Source organism: Garra rufa, chromosome 16, assembly GCF_049309525.1.
Source record: "Garra rufa chromosome 16, GarRuf1.0, whole genome shotgun sequence".
NCBI lineage: Eukaryota > Metazoa > Chordata > Actinopteri > Cypriniformes > Cyprinidae > Garra > Garra rufa.
In genome coordinates, this window is record NC_133376.1 from 30,100,164 (window position 1) to 30,120,444 (window position 20,281).

Sequence of the window (20,281 nt, forward strand, 5' to 3'; positions counted from 1 at the left end):
CTTTGCTGCATTGCCACAATAACAAATGTAGTGCTTATATCCTGATGGCTTTACTAGCTGTAATTGTGTTTTTTGTCATAAGATGCTCTAGCACATTGTCAACTGAAGGTAGATTAAATATTACTTGTTAAAAACAAAGATAAATATTCAGATTAAACTATTGTTAACTGACATTACACTGCTGTGTCACCTCTGTGTGTGCGGGCTTGGAAAGTCAACAGTTGCTCTATTGTAGACAGTTATGTTTTTTAAGCATAAATGATCAACCTTCAGTTTTGTTTCATACCTAGAGTCCTTATCCTCTAATGAAGCCAACAATACAGACCCCACTTATGGCTTTGTGGCCTGTGCGATTGCAGTGCTGTTGTATGGAAGTTACTTCGTTCCTGTTAAAACAGTTGATGCCGGTGATGGTGAGTTTAACTTTTATCCATCAAGCCAGCATTTAAACAACCTTGTGTCAAAATCTGTTGTCTTTACAGGAATGTTTTTTCAGTGGATTTGCTGTTCAGCAATATGGTTTGTTGGACTGGTTGTGGATACGTTGTTTCGCCCCTCCAGAGCCCATCCTGCCGCTATGCTTGGAGGAGCACTTTGGGCCACTGGTAAAGCATATGTGTGGGTGAATAAAAATGTGTTTAATAAATCTAGATATAATTCATAACAGATTTACCTCTTAGGAAATATAACAGCAGTCCCAGTTGTAAAGTTCATTGGCCTTGGACTAGGAATTTTGCTTTGGGGATCCAGTGGACTACTAATTGGATGGGCAAGCTCAAGGTAAGCTGGTTTCTTAGGGCTTAAACTATGGATGAATTGAATTTCCTGATGTAAAACGTTGGAACGTAGATTTCCATGATGGCCCAGGCTAGTTTATGCCATTCGAGTTGGTTGACAAGTTTGGTTAAGAGGTCCACTGGTGACACAAGCATCTGGAAAATAGGGAGAATGTTAGGCTTTTTAATATTATAGAGAGTTTGCACTTACATCATGATTTGGTCAGTTACCTTGATGCGCAGCCTTAGTGGAGATACTCGAATATAAACAACAGCAAGGATGCATGGTTAATGTACTACTGAATGCCTTGTTCTGCTAATTTATGCTGTCTAAATCTTGGAAAAAATGTGTGGAAGCTGCTAAATCATATAGAGAAGGACTTTGTAAGCAGTCAAGTGTGCAATATTTTGACAAACTAAAGTTAAAGATACATACAAGCAGTATTAATTAAGATATTAGCCTAATATTTCACCTCTCTGAATGGTAATAATGAGAACAAACACCAATGTTGTCACAATTTTTGCCCTGGAAATCCTGGCTCAGTTTGGCCTACCACAAATGCCTTTTGTTCCTGAGACAGATTTTGCACTCTTCTCCTTGATTTGTTACAACTTTTGGCAGACTGTAGTACTCCAAATGTTTTTCCCAGTCCAACCGACTAGTACAGCCCAAAACATGACAATAAATGACTATTTTCAGCAGGAATAATCAGAAAAATATGCAAGTTTTGTTCAGTTCAGTGGCAATATTTACGTTTAGTGTTGCCGATTAATGACACCTAGTAAAAACACTCTATTATTGAACCTGAGCTAACATGAACGCAAATGTTGTATTTTTATTAACTTACATTAACGAAGACTTTTATATAATGTAACTGATGTATTGGTCATTGTTGGTTAATGTAATGGGTCCTTATTGTAGGATGTTATCCATGTTTTTAATTAAAGGCAGAGGTGAATTAACCTCTTAATTCATTCCTTTCAAGGTTTGGATGGTTTGGTCTGCATCCGGAGGATGTATCCAAGCCGATACTCAATTATTGTGGAGCTGGCCTTTGTCTGCTAAGGTAATGAGAGAGCAGGCAATGTGATCTCCTTAAGCATTAGTTTTAGTGTGTGCATAGTATTTGGTGGTAGACCATTAAGAGGATGTTCCTTTGATTAATGAAGGCTGAAATTTTAAGTAATATTGTGTTCATTCAGGTGGTTTCAGTCCTCAAAGCAGAGCCGAAACCCACACCAATGGAAAGGAAATGCTGTGGGCACAGCGCTTTAATATTGACAGACAAGATTTCCATCCTGAAAATATTTCTAGTTCACTTAGGAGTTACACCTCACAGAGATCCTTTTGAGATCAAAGAGCTGCCGTCTTTCTCGTCTAAAAGTTTCTCTGAAATTGAAAATGCAATATACTGTGTAAGACAGGATAAATCTCCTCATAAGACCTGAAGTCATGTTGTATTGGATCCACAGTTCGATCTGATTTTATGGGATGTGGAATAAAAACATCCTTACCTTTTATTTATTGTGATAGAGAACCCCTTGGTACAGTTTTTATGTAACACAATCATGTCTTTGTTCCAGTGCCGTCATATTCTTCTTTGTGAAAAGCGATGTTCAGCGACGTGCATCTACTGAATCCATGCCTTTGTTGATTGATGATAGGGTAAGTTTGTTAGGGCTTTTCCACATTAAGAGCTTTTTGGATGTTATAGAGAATATTGTTTTGTATATTTTGTCTTGGATACACAAATCTTTGCTGAGATTTTGTGTGTACAGTATGTGCATTCACACGTCTGTCTTTAGAGATTGAATCCAGACTTCACTAGCCCCAGTGTTTCATGGGTGGACACAATTTCACCAAAGAGCAAGAGAGTGTTGTAAGTATTTGTCGGCCATCCAAGTTCCATTCTTTTTGGAGTTTTTCAAGTTCTAGCACATCAACACTGTACTGGAAAGTCAGAGTTTGATGACTTCTGTACTAAAATATTCTTTAACTTGTTTGATTTTTAGGGGTTCAAGCGTGAAGCGCTGAAACCCTATTGTAATTGTTAGAATGGTTGTGCAATGGTGCAATGGTCATGCGGCCCAAACTGTAAGTCGTAGGGACTTAAAACTTGGAGTGATGGTAGTACTCACACCACCTACAACGTGACCAAGGCTCGCCCCAATCAGCCTGACGGGGACGCTACAGCGAACAAAAGTATGTCAGTCGCAGACTGAAGTGTCTTATGTCATTGAAATCCTTGGCTCATGGCGGACAAAACACATTGTTGTGAAACCAAAACCAAACCAGTGCAGAAAGATTATCTGGAGAGTGAATATCAATAGTTATCAAAAAAAAAGTTCAAATTTAGCCTTATCGTCGCAAAGGGATGCCAAAACATTCGAAAGGGGCATGACTACTTTTAGTAAAATGCCTATAAGTAAAAAATCGTGGAGCTTGGCCACTTGGTGGCACTATTAGAGGGAAGAAACCATATAAATGGCTATAACCTCAGACAACCATTTGTCCTTTGACTCCTTTCAACATGAAAATCTGTGTACACAGTCTTGGTCCAAAGTGCCACAAGTGTCTATAAGGACATTTACATCTCAAAAATCATGGCCGCCATTGGCAACTGTTAGACAAGATTAACGGAGGCCGATCGAAACAAAACTCTCGACCTCACGACCCCAAAGGTCTGAGAGAAATTTGAAAAATATCAGCCACTCAGGGAGGCTCTCACTCTCATTTTTTTTAAGGGTGTAAACGATTGTACATTGCACGGTTTTTCACACATACGTGCGATATTCATATAATGCGATAGAATGCGAGAATGTCAATCAAACTGTTGGCTAAATGATTGAGAAGATTTTAAAAAACTACTTTTGCAAACTAGTATTTGTTTTTTTCGCGCAATCTAGAAAAAAACACTGCAGTACAATTCTCTGGACTTTCTAGGTCAATAATTATCCCCCCAAAAATTAAATTCACCTTTTGGGTGGTTATAACGGGGTCGTTTAAAAAAGGTGCTTGTCCAAATTTACCCCAAATCCTATAAAGCCTAAAGGAAAACTCAATTTCACAAAACCTGGTGAGCACATGAGACAGGTGATTGAAAAAAGCATGCAAAGTTTTAAGGAGATCAGACCACAGCTGGCGCTATAACAGTTAAGACTTTAAAACACTGTATTTCTATGGTAAATTACCTGTTTGTGTTTTTTTTGTTTTTTTTGTTTTTTTTGTTTTTTTTTTTTACTTAATGCATTTTTTAATCATTGATTTAGGTAGGTGCAGCCTTGCTAAATGTATTTTTCCTTATATGCTTAAATGCCTTAAAGCAACTTATCACTGTTTGCAGCTTTATATTACATTTTTAAAATTAGATTTTCAGCTTTAGATTCTAGTTTTGTCAAACCTATGCACTATTTATTTTCAATGATATTCTCTTGTTACAGTGGCTGCATCTTGGCCATGTTTTCAGGTGTCCTTTATGGTTCTTCTTTTGTGCCTGTTTTCTACATTAAAATCCATGCCACAAACAATTCAAGTATGTTTACTGGATCCAGTCAGAATGGTATGTATACAAGTTTGATTAAAAAGTTTCAATATCAGTGACAGCTTAATGAGATGGGCTATTCTAACATGTTTTGCCATCCATTACAGAAATTGACTACTGCTTTGCCCATTACAGTGGAATTTTCCTCATGAGCACAGTGTATTTTCTAGCTTACTGTGCAGTCATGAAGAACAGGCCCCGGATTTATCCCAGAGCCATCTTACCTGGTAATTAATGTGCTTTCTATTGCATCATCTTTGTTTTAATTTAGATAAAAGGACCATGTTGTTTTGTATTTCCACCACAGTTGTAACTACATTAAGTTACATGTACAGCATACAGTAAGCCACTGAACATGATACACATGTGATACAAAATATTCAGTATATTGAGTTCCTGTGTTGCTCATGTAAGATCTTCCATGCAGGTTTTTTGAGTGGTCTGATGTGGGGATTAGCCACATATGCCTGGCTTATGGCAAATTACTACCTTAGTGCAGTGATCACATTCCCTATAATTAATGCTGTAAGTATTATGCAAAGAAAAAAGAAATCTTTCATGCCCTCATTCACTCTGCGTTGCAAATCGCATGTAATGCTAGTGCTTTCTACTTTGCTTTCAGGGTTATGGCTTAGTAGCTGCTTTGTGGGGAAGCGTGGTATTTAAAGAGGTCAAAGTAGGTAACATAAAGCGATTTATATTTATTCAGTGTTTCAGATGGCATTTTTACATGATTTAGCATTACACTTTTCAATTGAACATGAGTATGTCTTTAGAAAATGCTATATTGTATTGGAACTATTGCTATTATTTTGCTATTGATCCATTGAAATTGACTTATGTTTGGGCCATCCTAACAAAGGTTTTGTTTGTTTTTTCCACTCAGGGACTTGGGAATTTGTTGCTGTTTGTATTGGCATCTTGTGTTGTCCTGGCAGGCTCACTGTTAACTGCCTATTCAAAGATGTGAGTCTGTACGTTGTTACCACAAGGTGGCAATGGTTGATCAAGTTTTAAACCAATATTCCCGCAATCACTGAACAGTCTTATCACCTTGTATAAGGCCTCTGCAGTTGCTTAGTAGCCCCTGATGGAATTTGCACATTTCTTGCTCTTGCTTTTTAATTACTGTCAAAATCAATTGTAGGTGTTGTAAGGTGTATTTGAATTAAACTATTTCCCCTTTTGGCTAGGCTATGTATATAGCTTTGTGTTTATATTTGTTGTATATTTTTCAACTGAGTCATCATCAGGGTCCCTGACGTTTTTGACCAGTGCATTACGTGACTTTTTATATCTCCAATAAGACTCTGAGCAGAGAGACTGACAAAGACTGGACAAGCAGTTATATAGGTGTATATGGCATACAGAATTGTTCCAAAAAAAACATTATGTATGCAAATTGTATAATATTGAAGGTACATATTTCTAGTAATTGTGCAGTTAATTCTCATATTGTATTATCAGGAGTTTTGAAATATTTGTCCTCTCCCCAAATTTGTCACTACCGAAAACCGTAATAAAAATTAGATTAGAAGGGTTATATTGACCTAAAAAGATTTTGCTTGCATCTACATTGTAAAATATACAGTCAAGCCTGAAATTATTCGTACCCCTGGCTAATTCTGACTTAAAGTTACTTTTATTCAACCAGAGTTTTTTTTTTTTTTTTGACTGGAAATGACACAGGCTTCTCCCAAAAGATAATAAGACGATGTACAAGAGGCATCGTTGTCGAAAAAAATATTACTCAATATTACTGGAATATAAATATCAAAACATTTCGATATGGTCTTATAGCCCTTTCCTGACTTGTGAGCAGCCACAATGCGCAGCCGCAGGTCTTCCAAGAGCTCCTTTTGCCATGACTGTCCACAAACCAGCAGCAGAGAGCTTCTGTTTTTCACCTGTTGAGTTGATGAAAACAGCTGTTTCCAATGAATCAGGGTAATTAGGATGCTTTAGTACAGCTTGGACTATTTGGAATGGTATAGAACTTTGGATTTTCCCATGGACTGTGACAGTTTGCAAAGGGTATGAATCCTTTTGGACATGCCACTTTTTGTTCGAATGTAAATAAAAGCTGAGAAATATTTTTTTCCACAATGATGCCTCTTGTACGTTCTCCTCTGTCATTTCCGGTCAAAACAAAAACTTGCTGGTTGAATAAAAGTAACTAAGTCAGAATTTGCCAGGGTATGAATAATTTTGGGCTTGACTGTATAAATTTTTGCTATTTTATCAACATTTTTCCAGAGGTAAATCAATAACAGTAGCATTTTTAACAATATTTCAAGTTTGAAATTTGTTGTATTTTGAATCAAACAAAAAGTTGATCATACTGATTTCAAAGTTACACTGAACCAAAAACGATCATAACATCTTAGTTGATTATTCAGTATGTTTCATTTTTGATGAAACGTCCCATGTTTCGGTAGTGACAGTAATATTTTGGTAGCGACCACATCACATTACAGAATTGTAACTTGCATTATAAAACGCTACCAAAACACACTAAAATACAAAAAAAAAAAGTGCATTATTGAACTAAAAGTGTTTTATTTTCACCAAATAAAAGAATAAGTGTTCCTTTTTGTCGAAACCAAAACAATGATAACATTTGGTTGTGACTGTTTCAGTAGTGACAATTTTATGGGGCAACACCCAAAAAAACAAAAATGTTACCAAAACTCCACAATGTTTTGGTAGTGACAATTTTAGATACTTTTGAAGCTAGCTCAAAGATGCTAATCGGTACATGGTTAGCTAGCACAGTTCTGAACAGTTGTATACATATAAAAATTAAATGTTATGTTATGGAAGTGTACTTAATTGCAGAAAAAAAGGTGTTCGGTAGTGACATTCCTTAAAGGTACACGCAGATTATTAATATTAAATGTTTTTTTTTACTTTTTAAAGAATCAAAAAGATACTTTTAAAAACAACATTGGAATAAATATAAGTTGAAATTTAGGGGTTAGGGTTTGGGACAGCCACCTCCTAATTTGATGATGATTTTATACCCAATATATTATCATTTTATATTAAGCTTACTTTTTTAAATATTGTTGTGGGTTTCAGTAGATAATAGTAGGATCTAAGATTGGAATACTTAAATGCATTTTAAATGTGTTTTTGGTTGTGGAACAGCAGTTTGGGCCAATTCTGAATGGCCCATCTTGACAGTCTAAAGCTACTGTTTAAAACAATGCATTCCTAATATACGTAAATGATTACATGGTTTGTACTGTTGTTATGCCTGTATCCTGTTGTGTTCGCTGGAGCCCATCATTATTACATGTTTTTGCTTCACAGATTCACACCAGTAAACTCAAGCACAGAACATGTCAAAACAACATAGTTTACAGGCAGGTGTGCACAGGCAACTTCTTCCTGGTGGAATATGCCATTGTAATTCATTTTAAGGTCTTCCCGGCAGACCTAAGTGTTCCTGTTTTTGTCATTTATAAGCAGCTGTTGTAAAAACAAATAACAAACCAGTCCAAGATAGTTTGCTGAATAAGTGAGATCAGCTGAAAAGTGCCTAAAACCCTTCTGTAGCTTCAGAAGTTTTCACATATATTAAGAAAAAAACAGACACAACATCAACCTGCTTTTCTTAATTGGTTTAGCTCCCCAAAACCACACTAAAACCAGCGAACAGACCAGCTTATGCTGTTTTTAGAGTTTTCCTCAGCAGGGCCAGCTACAAAATGTGTACACAAATATATATTAGTTGGAAAATGTGACTCTTAGTTCTTGTAGTTTGTAATGACATCGTTCTAGTCTCTTGCGCTTGCAGATGGGGCGTAAGGACAAGCGACATTCTTGTTAGTTTGGGACTGTTATCTCAGCTGATCCGGCATCGGGACAGTTGGTCTCATTCATGCTGGAGCGGTTGCGCTGAGCGGATCATCTGGAGCTCCTTTGTACCATCAATATGTAAACAAAACGGACGCTATTCCATCGTGAATAAAAGAAAATCGACTTAACCATGCGCAGACCCTCGTTCCAATGGATACGCATTCGACTCGTCCTGGAAATGTCGGGGACACTTTGATTTATTTGTCCGTGTCGTTTTTAAAAGTCTGCAACTGTTGGAAATATTCTTCCGTTAGGAAGTATTTGATTATTGCCGTTGTGTGTTTTGTTTATTTGTTCTTCACAGTTCATGTTAGTCGCACGTCTACTCGCCAGGACAAGCGTTCCGGACTGTGGACTGGAAATAGCGTTTATTCTCAGAGTAAGACGGACCAGGACCTCGCTGATGGAGAGGTGAATGACTCTGTGAGCCCGACCAGGTCTAATGTGGTGTATATAACGCTCAAATCTAAGCGGCACAAACCGGCCATCATCAGGGGCACAGTGCGACCCAAACTGCGGAGAAAGAAAGTTAAAGTGAGACAGCAGGGTGGCGCACAGGGCAAAGTGAAGGACGCGGGGCACAATACAAACACCGTTAACAAACGCTTGGGGTATGCTGAGCTTGATGGCGGTGACACTGGTTATTCATCCATAAGGATATACAGTGAAAGAGCTCCTCCGTGGTTTAGCAATAATGATATCACTGCCATGCGCTTTCTAGCCGATAGTAAAATTACGCAAATTGATGAAGTGACACCCCGGGGCTTTTCTTCTTTCATTTTATTTAAAAGTTCGACAAATGGCACGGACGATGCTGAAGAGTGTAGTAATCGTTGCGGTATTGTCAAGCGACCCTTGGACATGAGTGAAGTGTTCGCCTTTCACCTAGACAGGATCTTGGGACTGAACAGAACTTTGCCAGCTGTTAGCAGACGATTCCACTCTCTTGGAGGTATTGTACACTGTAGAAAAATAATAATAATAATAATAGGCCTAATAATAGTAATAAAACACAATAAATTACTTTTTCAGCCAACTTAAACTTAACATATAATTCAGTGTGTTACTTGCCAGTGAGATTTGCTAAAAGGTTTTAAGAGGAAATTGATTCTAACTAATTTTCAGTGTATTTTTCCTTTGTATTTGTATTTATTAAAACATAAAACGTTTTTTTAATTACTTGTATATATGTTCTATTTTATTTATATTTATTTTTACGTTTTATTTCCTGCTTGGCAACGATTAATCGTGATTATTCGCATCCAAATAAAGGTTTTTGTTTATATAATACATGTGTGTGTGCTGTGTATATTTATTATGTATAGATAAAGACACGCACATACAGTATATATTTCGAAAATATTTACATGTATTGACGTATATATTTATAATCATATTATTTATATTATATATAAATATATTTATTATAGAAACATAACATTTTTCTTAAATATATACGTGCTTGTGTGTATTTATATATACACAGTAAACACACACATAGGCCTATATTATGTACACAAAAACTTTTATTTTGGATACTATTAATCATGATTAATCATTGCCCATGCAGCACTAGATTTGTTTATGTATTTTAGTAGCAGACACTACATTTTATTTAATATTGGATCAAGTTAGTAAAGAATATAGTGCCCAAAAAGGTGAAGTCAGTACTGAGAAAAGTTTAAGGAAAGCATCACTTGCTTGTCATCTAATGCAATTAAATTTGTATGCATCTTATCCACCCTTTTCTTCAACATGGAAGTAAGCCTATGGGTGAGACTTCGGTTTAGGCTAGAAGGGATACAGAGAGACTTCCAGTTCATTATCATGCAGTAAACAGTAAAATGGTTTGGACTACAAACCAGTATGCTCATAATTAAGATAAAACATTTCAATAATATGGTAAGACACACCAATTTGCAATATCAAGCAAAAAAAAAAAAAAAAAAAAAAAGCTGTTTTGTACAGCTAAAAATAGCTGGACGCTGATTAGACCAAAGGCCACACCCATAACATTTACAAATGGCCATGTCCACTCTTATGGGAAGACAAAGGTGGATAGACTAAATATTTTCATGGGAGCACTTTCAATGTCATCAAAAGCTGTCTTGAGGTATTGGCAAAGCAAGTATGACTGATGGTGACTTAATGAATGTGTACATATTCATCTTGTTTTAGATGGTCAGCCTTGTCCAGTGGTTTTGTGGGATCCTTCTTTAAGCCCAGTGGTAGATCAGCCTTCTGAGAGGTTGAACTGGGGCTCATATCAAACTTCTCTCAAACACAAATGCTGGCATCGGGGCGTCATACCTAAATCAGAATGGAGCTGCACCAGCATCCACCATCACGAATGGAGCAAGCTGGTTGTCTTTGATTTCCTCCTGCAGGTACTCCACTATCATCAGTGTTTTTCTGTGTTGGAACTGTAACTTTGTTGATAAGCAATATTATGTTGTTCAGAAAAACAACTGTTATGTTGTTCCCAAACTGTAAGAGCTTTGTTCACCTTCGGAAAACACAAATTAATATATTTATGATGAAATCTGAGAGCTTTTTGACCCTGCCCAGACAGCAAGGCAACTACCATGTTCAACGCCCAGGCACCTACCATGTTCAACGTTAAAAAATAATCCATGTGAGATCAGTGGTTCAACCATAAGTTTATGAAGGCGCGTCAAGGACTGAAACAGAAGAGAAGAATTTGTTGAATCTTTGCACACAAAGAGCATTCTTATAGCTTTATAAAACTGTGGTCGAACCACTGATGTCACATGGACTATTTTAACAATGTCTTGAATGTGGCCTTGAATGTGGTAGTTACATTGCTGTCTGCAGGGTCAGAAAGCTCTCGGATTTCATCAAAAAATATCATAATTTCTGTTTTGAAGATGAACCAAGGACTTTCAGTTTGGAATGACATGAAGGTGAGTAATTAATGACAGACTTTTCATTTTTGGGCAAACTATCCCTTTAAATACTTAAAGCTAAAGATTGTTTTTTCTCAGATTTATGAACGTCTAGATAAAAGCTGCTGTGGATTCAAGCCTCGCCCAGAGGACACCTGTGTTGAGCTTGGTCACCATGAAGAATGTAAAGACAAGGACAGCACAGAGCTGACACACATAGTCCACCGTAAACATGACCCACACCACCTGGTTTACTTCAACAACAAGGGCTACTTTGACCGAGATGAGGAGAATCTGAACTTCAGGCTACTAGAGGGAATCAAAGAGTGAGTAAAATTAGCACACCTATTTCACATGTTCAAATGTTCATTTCATTTGTATCTTAAAATAATGTAAATACTAGGGATGTAACAATATCAAAATCTCACGCTACAATAATATCAAGATATGAAGTCCACGATACAATATTTTTGTGATAAAAAAAAAAAAGACAAAAGAAGACTTGGGAAAAAAATGAAAATTTAGTACATTTTAAAATTAAATTATTCTATCTAAAGCACTTTGAGAGTTCAAAATTAAGAGCTCCAACCCATGTTCTTGTACCTGAACTTTAAAGGGGACTCACCCCTATTTTTATTTGTGGTACTGTCTTAGTCTAAATTACATTCACACTGGTATTTTAGGAAGGGAAACAAATTAAAATATAATTCTAATAATAAAAACAACATTTATATTATTGTTATTCACAGTAAAAGCCATATATTGAAAACAATAGCACTGTAAAATAAATGAAAATGAATATTTCTTAAGTATATTATTTTTGCTTTACATTACAGTGGGGAAATTAGAATACTTTCCTAACTTCTACACTTGAAAGAGATATTTTGAATTTGGACTGCAGTAACGTTACCAATGTAAACCGGCTTACAAACAGGCTTACAAAAACGCGTCTCACTACAAATCTAGTGAAATGCTGTAGTGAATCGCCATGAAAATAAAGCATAACTGGTGGCCGTTGTGTTCCCAAATGTGTGCTAAACTCACAGCACATGCAGTAAACAAGTTCACTGCATTCATTATGAAAAGAGCTGTTTTGAGGTGCAGAAAACACCGGATCACGAGCTGATCGTCCAGACAAAGTGCGCGCTTCGTTTTGAAACACATAGTGAAAACAGATTTGATGAAGGGATTAAGCCATATTGTGCTTTCAGTTTTAGTTCATTTGACAGATACTGTGACAAAGCATAAGGGCCCGAAACACAACTTTAAAGACCTTTTATGTTAGAATATGAAGTTTAAATATATTTTAAAATCTACACTTATTGCTCGGAAGACCTATCGTTTCATATCGTCATGTGACCACGATAATATCGGGTTTTGCTATCACAATACCACAATATTTATTGATAATACCATTACATTCATAGTAAATACTATACGTGTCAAAAATGACAACAATTTTCGCAGCGATACTGTGCAAATGTTCTTTTTAAAAACAGATCATCAGCATACACTCTTAAAAATAAAGGTGCTTCACGATGCCATAGAAGAACCTTTTTTGTCTAAATGGTTCCATAAAGAACCTTTAACATCTGAAGAACCAGATTATAAAAAGGTAAGAAAGAGATTGTTATTTAAAGAACCTTTGATTGAATGGTTCTTTGTGGAACCAAAAATGGTTCTTCTACGGCATCGCTTGAAGAACCCTTCAAAGCACCTTTATTTTTAAGAGTGTACCTGTATTCGCTTTGAATTAAAATGTCTTGCTGGTTAGGTAAATTAAAATTCTAACTTGTGAACTCAAAAGAAATGAATCCTCACAGTTTGTTTGATTAAATTACAAGTCAGCACAGGTTATCAGGTTTACTTAAACATTATGGTTTAAATAAAATATAATTTTGGGCAACTTCTTTTCTCCTTCTTACCAGACAGTCTGAGGTGGTTTGTAATTGCTGCAGCTAAGACTGCAACTCAGAATTCATTTCTGTGAGGCCACAAGTTTGGGCTTTCAGTAAGCCAACACCTCCACAACAGCACTGAAGACGTAAGCAAATACATACGCCAACAATCTGACACGTGCTGACTGAGCTAAGGGATTCTGCTGGCAATGCTGCTAATGTGATATCTCTGGGAAAGCAAGCTCACTTGTGCAATAACATAAATCAGAAGAATTGATGGGCCATTGCTGTTTTTGAGTATCATTGCTTGCATGTTATTCATTACAATAGTTATTACATAATGTGAGGGGATATTTGAGGGGATTGTGAAATCGGTATGTAAATGATATTTTATGTTGTTTAACATGTGGTTATTTCCTTTCAACTTTAGAGTGCATTACCATATTCCTTCAATATTTTTTCCCTTTCAGGCTACCTGAACTGTCTGTGGCAGTGTTGAGGTCTCAGCGTCTCAGGGAAAAGCTCCTGCAATCGCTCTTTCTCGATCAGCAGTACTGGGACAGTCAGGGTGGCCGTCAAGGCATTGAAAAACTCATTGACGTGATTGAGAGAAGAGCCAAAGTCTTGCTCACGTACATCAATGCCCATGGGATTAAAGTAGTACCTATGATCTCTTGACAGACGGAGCTTCAGCTTTCAATGCGTAAGACAAACCAACCTTTTGGTTTCCACTGAATGCTGATGTTTTCAACAGATTAGTATTCTAGTTAAGACCTGCTGAGTTGAAAAACTCTTTGCACTACAGAAATTAAAAGCACTTTGTGGTGTTGTAAAATCTGCTCCTGTTTAGGACGAGACGAAATGATAGTTCCCCTAAGTGCTCTAAAAAGAGTCCAGGGCTAATTTTTGGCAACACTGACATTCCACAAGTTAAAGGCACTGTAAGTGATATGATCTGTTTCGTTAACTTCCACCAGGCTTAGCTTCTGCCTGCCTCTTCTGTCCAAAATCTCGCCCACTAATGACATGTCAGAAAACCTGGTGTAAGCAATCCGAATGAAAAGACTCAAACTGAGTCTTTTGGTTAGCTACACATTGATGTCACACAGCCAGTCTGTTCTGATGTTTACTGAGTCACAGAGAGCGGTGCAATTTCTCAGGGCACCTGTTTTAGTTATACTATAGAGTATAGATCAAAGAGTGTGTCCTATTCCATAAACAATACCAAAGCACTTTTAATTCCAACTTTTTATTCAATGCATGTTCCTCTCAATATGTAGTTTCAGTCAGTTATTAATTTCAATCAGCAATACAGCTTTATAAGAACATATAATCTGCACTTGTTTGTCTGCTGTGATGATGGTTCCAGCATCATTGTTAAATCTGGTAATGTTGCACTTGTGTTGATCACTGTGAAGATGATATGAATCTTCTTTCATATGAATGGCAGTATTCAATGTGCTCTCAGAAGTGATTATTTTTGTACTATGTTGATTGTGTTCGTAAAAAAAATATACTTATATAGAATAAAAGTGTTACATATAATCATTGAAATGGTTTGAAAAGTACTTTAATCCTCAGATCATTTATTTTGAAGGGACAGTTCACCTAAAAATGAAAATTCTGTCATTAATTATTTACTCTCAAGTCATTCCAAACCAAAGAAAATAAATTTAGAAATAAAATTGTAAGTACTGTAGGGTACTGTAAAGTACTGTCACTAACGATTGTTTTGGTGATAGAGTAATCTGTCGATTATTCTAACGATTAATCAAGTAATCGGATAATTATAATTCATTTGTTTGAGGTGATTAAAAATAGACCTAATTATATATAACAATAGCCGTTAAAATGACTTAAAATACATATATAATAGCAATGAAATACTACAAAGGGCGCCAACGGCCTGACAATTGTTTTTACTAAATACTGCTTGATCTAATCCTTGTTTAATACTGACTAAACAACATTTAATTAAAAAATCCATTTAATCTTTAATATTTGGCCATTTCTTTACGACAAATATGCTACAGCCACTTTATTTTTTTTGAATATGTGTACATCAAAACTTAGTATAAACTCAGAGCGAGGGTTTAAACTTCTATTTTAGAACCGAGATGAACAGTTAGCATATTGAGAAAGATATTGATGTATTCTCCTGTGTTTGCGTAGGTTTATAAACAATTTACCTTACAAATATGATGAAATGGCGCACACTGCATTCCCAGATGAACGGTATAGTAAACCCATATTCACAACAATATGCAGAAATGGAGTTTAAAATGTTCCACACATGTAAATGATAACAGTTTGTGTGGATTCTTGTCTGCAGAAATTTCCACTTCCGGTATTTTGACGGTTACTCGACACGTGAATTGAATTGAATCGAGGAATCACGACAGACCTAGTTCAAAAGATCACATCTAATCTGTGAAAATAAAAAACACCATAAAAAGTCTATACTATCATAAATTTCACATCAAATACAATGTAAAAAATAAGGGTTCAGAAAAAGGGATTTCATAGTGATCCCAGAGATGATTCATTTTGGGTTTCCAAAGAACATTTATGTGAACATTTTCTAAATGGATAGTTCACCCAAAAATGAAGATTCTGTCAATAATTAATCACCCTTATGTTGTTCCGTTCCTTAAGACCTTCGTTCATCTTCAGAACACAAATTGAGATTTTTTTTTAATGAAATCTGAGAGCTTTTTGACCCTGTGTAGACAACACTGTAACTACCACTTCCAAGGCCAAGAAAGGTAGTAAGGACATTGTTAAAATAGTCCATGTGACTTGGAGAAAAGAGAATACTATTTGTCAACAAAGAAAACTAAAATTATGACATTATTAAACTTTTTTTTTTGTTTCATGTCAGTTTTTGCATGCATTGTAGTATGTGCATTGATGACTGACACAGAAGAGAAGAGAAGAAATTGTCCTTACTACCTTTCTGGCACTTGAACGTGTCAGTTGCGTCTATGCAGGGTCAGAAAGCTCTTGGATTTCGTCAAAAATATCTTAATATGTGTTCCAAAGATGAACAAAGGTCTTACGGGTTTGAAACAACATTAGAGTAAATAATTAATGACAGAATTTTCATTTTTAAGTGAACTGATATCATGCTCATTTTCATGCTATAGGAATACTTCAGTTTGAGTGCAGCTGAGTTCAGCTATCTTTTTTCTTCGCCATTCCCCTCATTTGCGTTTTGATTTTCCAGCCAAGCGGCCAGTCGGTTCTCAGAGCCCAAACTGACCCCTTTTGAAAGTATACAGACACATACTTACCCACAGAAAAAAGCTCACACAGGGGTTCTTTTATGAGTGTGAAAATACTTAATGTTTGGCAACGCTTACCCTGAATGTATTTTCAGATGTATCTGCTCTGCTCAGTGGACTTGCTGTGTCTTGCCACACACTTTGCCAGACAAAGGTCATTTGGAATGTCAAATCACCTCTGCTCATCTGGATGATATGCAAACACTTGTGAAACGCTCAAGTGCAAATGTTCACAATGCCATTTTCCATCCTGCAGATGTTTTCTCCATAGAATGTTCGACCGAAATAGTAGTGCAGATTTGTTTTTAATGTAAATCCACAAGGGAAGTACTGTTTTGCATCATATCAAATGGAGCACACCATAATAGGAATGGAAAGAAGCATCTTTTGAGAGCTGATTTTACATATGACCTCATTTTATTTCAATGTTTGAAGTGCAATGAAATTCCTTTCAGTTGACACAATGATTCCAATCTAATCACTTCCTGTCTGTTTCCGTAGTCGAGTTTGAGAACAGCATTAAATATGCCAAGTTGCTTGCCACCCTGTGTATGTCATAGAGGGACCATTTGCACTTTCCCTCATTTTATATTCTAACAAGGAAGCTTTTGTGCCACTTCTTTTGCTAGGACATTACCACCATTTTCCTTTCCATCAAACAAGCCATTATTCTCCATTTCTTCCTCTTTATCGTTCTAACACAGCTTTTGACCTTAACTTATGAAAGACAGCTGAATGTTAATTTAGAAGACCTTTCCATGTCTTTTTGTAACTATAATAGCCAGAACAACTTGCGCTGTCATTGCTTGTCATTCATTTCAACTCACAGCTGTTTCCATTCTTACATCACATTTTTGTGTCCTACAATCCTCCTCTCATTTGCCTGCACCAGCTGACCTGCTCCATTTCTCAAGCATGTGAAAGTATGGAAAGGAATTTTACACTGCCTACTGCTCTTCTTTTTCTTTTTCTTTTTTTTTTATTGTTGCTATGCCAACATAACCCCAGCAACATCCCACCTGGTTGGAAGACAGATGTACAGTATGAGTTTGACGAATAGAAAGCATGCAAATAGAGCACAAGCAGTGATGAGAGCTCATACCACTGCACAAAAACAAGCATCTCTAGACATAACATGGGCACATTAGCCCCCCTCAGTTTCCCATCTGGAATATGAGTCTTGCTCAACATTAACGTGCTCTATGTGTAGCCAAAAATGAAACGGATAAAACAGATGGTCGAAAAAAGGAGATTTAATCAAATATCAGGACATGCTATAACCTGAAAATGCACTTTGTGATGAGATAAAGGAGGTTTTCAATTGTGCCACTGTTGATGTTTGCTGAGACGCATGTTGGTCATGGGTTTTTAGCTTTGGAAAGATGCTATCTGCATGTAAAAACAGCACAACACGCCTGAGGCAGATAGCCAGGTTTCCTTCAGTTGTTCCATTCAGTTTGTCAAAAATAATCTCTCTTTGGGGACTCTGTGCAGCTGTCAGATCTAACAGTAGGATACAAGCCATTTAACTCTTCCCTGACCACAGAAACTCTTTTTGTAAGTTAAGTTGAGTGAAGTGAACGGATTTGATCACCCAAAATTTAAAATACTGTTTTTTTTCCACTGTTATTTATTTTCATGAAATACAAAAAGAGACTTTCCGCAGCTGTTCTTCATCAAACAGCAGTAAACATGTACAGCAGTGGCGATTTCTTTAAGACTGCAAGGGAAGCTCAGCTTCCCCTATAATGTCACAAAATTAATGGTCAAATTACGTACTATTGTATTAACATTTTATTGACTAAAAATGCGTTAGAAAACGTTCATCTCAAAGACGAATTCGTTCAGAATCAGTTAGATATAGCAGGTCGGCTGACTTGATTTTCTTCTCATACATTCCCGTAGCGTCACAGTGCATTTCCCCATTGAAGCCCAGCGTCCATTGACTTCAATGGGGCTGCTTTGAACGGTTTTTTCAGTGCTTTGAAACTAGACGGTCATTGGATAAACGCTGCGATTATGTCCCGCCCACGGACGCTCAGCGTCTCTGGGGGTGAATGAGGAGTGGGCTGGCCTGGACGCTGAGCTTCTGCGTGATGATTGGAGGGTCTGTCGAAAGATTGCATGTCCTTTTGACTGACAGCGATTTTGTCCTATAAGGAATCGCTGAAGCTATTCGTTCGCGCTCTCTGCGGCCGCTCAGTCCCATCGTGGATTTCTCAAGTTCAGTCGAAATAAAAACTGCTGCAACCTATTTCTTTATATTTGCTTGGCGAAATTGCTTGATTTTCATCATACATTTCACACAATTATACACCACATTCCTTGTTTCACTTTTACAGAGTTTAATATTTTTTTTTAGATCATTCATTCATATGAAACTGCACACGAAAAGTCACTGGAAAAGACGCCTAGTTGGTACGACAGGGTCACAGACCATTTTCTTGAAAAGGAACATAGGGCAGAATTTACTTTTAAATAAATAGACAATTTTATGATGTAGACCGAAAATGAGCTTCCCCTATTTGACAGACCAGTAGCCGCCACTGATGTACAGCAAGTCAAGCTGCAAAGTGAATGATATTAAATGCTAATTCACTGCAAATTTTCCCTTCGTCACAGAGATCTAATCTAATATTGTGTTAGGATGTTAATGACGTCGAACATAAATGGTTACCAAACATACTGAGACCAAATATTATTGATGTCACACACCTGGCACTCTTAAAGAGTAATACACACTTAAAAATAAAGGTTGTTTATTGGCATCTAGTTTTAACACCCATGGAACCTTTCCATTGCACAAAAGGTTTTTATTTGTGGAAAAGGTTCTTTAGATGATTAAAATGTTCTTCACACTAAGAAAAAGTGGTTGTTTTGAAGGGATAGTTTACCCCAAAAATGAAAATTCTGTAATTATTTACTCACCCTCATGTTGTTCCACACCCGTAAGACCTTCGTTCATCTTGGGAACACAAATTAAGATATTTTTGATGAAATTCAAGAGCTTTCTGACCCTGCATAGAGAGCAACGCAACACGTTCAAGGTCCAGAAAGGTAGTAAGGACATTGTTAAAATAGTTACATCAGTGGTTCAACCCTAACTTAATAAAGCTATGAGAATACTTCATGTGCACAAAAAAAAAAGACTTTATTCAACAATTCCTTCTCTTCTGTGTCAGTCTTCGCTCCGCATTCACAAGACATGATGTAAGATGTTCATCTCTCTTAGCTCATCGTCTGTATATTTTGGTTCAAATAAGTAAAGCTGGACAAAAAATTGCAAGTCATCCTCGCTGCCTAAATCTTGAGACATTTTTACTAAGACAAATTATTTTTGTTTTCTTTAAGCACAAAAAGTATTCTCATAGCTTCAAAAAACTGAGGTCGAACCACTGATGTCACATGGACTGTTTTAACAATGTCCTTACTAATTTTCTGGGCCTTGAACATGTCAGTTGCGTTGCATCTATTCAGGGTCAGAAAGCTCTCGGATTTCATCAAAAATATCTTAATTTGTGTTCAGAAGATGAACAAATGTCTTATGGTGCGTTCACACCAGACGTGACTTTCGCAAATAAATCGTGCTATTCGCAGGTAGTTGGAGGCTTGAGCATTTTGAGTTTACTTGCTTCATTTGCGGGTGAAATTCACTTCACAACAGACGCGAATTTGCGTCATGGGAGGGGCTTCTGCCACTCATCAGCAGGAAATTAGTTCTAAAATACTGCAAATAGGCTCAATTTGCTGGCTTTAGCTAGCTTGTAGTCTCAATGTGTATATATAGCTCAAATTGAGTAAAGAGCGTTTTTTACAACTTACCTGATTGTCCGACCTCCTCACTCACTTTCTTCCAAGCAAGATCTTTTTTTTTCCCTGTTTATATAAAAGTATGAAGATGTATCCTACAGCTAAGAGTATCCACATACAGTGAAGATGATTTTGTCCTCCATTGTTGTTTACTAGAGCAAGCTTCTGGTTAATGCAGCATTTTCGCCAAAGTTTAGATTT

General features: G+C 36.7%; 2 protein-coding genes across 2 annotated transcripts; both read left to right on the forward strand.

Annotated features, from left to right (window-relative positions):
- Window positions 1-44: 44 nt before the first annotated feature.
- On the forward strand, window positions 45-5,288 carry tmem144b (transmembrane protein 144b). Its single transcript, XM_073820225.1, has 12 exons — window positions 45-108; window positions 291-413; window positions 483-605; window positions 681-780; window positions 1,763-1,843; window positions 2,361-2,442; window positions 2,583-2,656; window positions 4,218-4,336; window positions 4,426-4,545; window positions 4,746-4,843; window positions 4,941-4,994; window positions 5,205-5,288. The coding sequence occupies exons 1-12, from the start codon at window positions 45-47 to the stop codon at window positions 5,286-5,288; spliced, it is 1,122 nt and encodes a 373-aa protein (XP_073676326.1).
- Window positions 5,289-8,137: 2,849 nt separating this feature from the next.
- Window positions 8,138-14,531, forward strand: gask1b (golgi associated kinase 1B). Its single transcript, XM_073820851.1, has 4 exons — window positions 8,138-9,134; window positions 10,361-10,569; window positions 11,188-11,414; window positions 13,457-14,531. Exons 1-4 carry the CDS (start codon window positions 8,333-8,335, stop codon window positions 13,662-13,664), a joined length of 1,446 nt encoding a protein of 481 aa, XP_073676952.1. The 5' UTR covers window positions 8,138-8,332; the 3' UTR covers window positions 13,665-14,531.
- The last annotated feature ends 5,750 nt before the right edge of the window (window positions 14,532-20,281 follow it).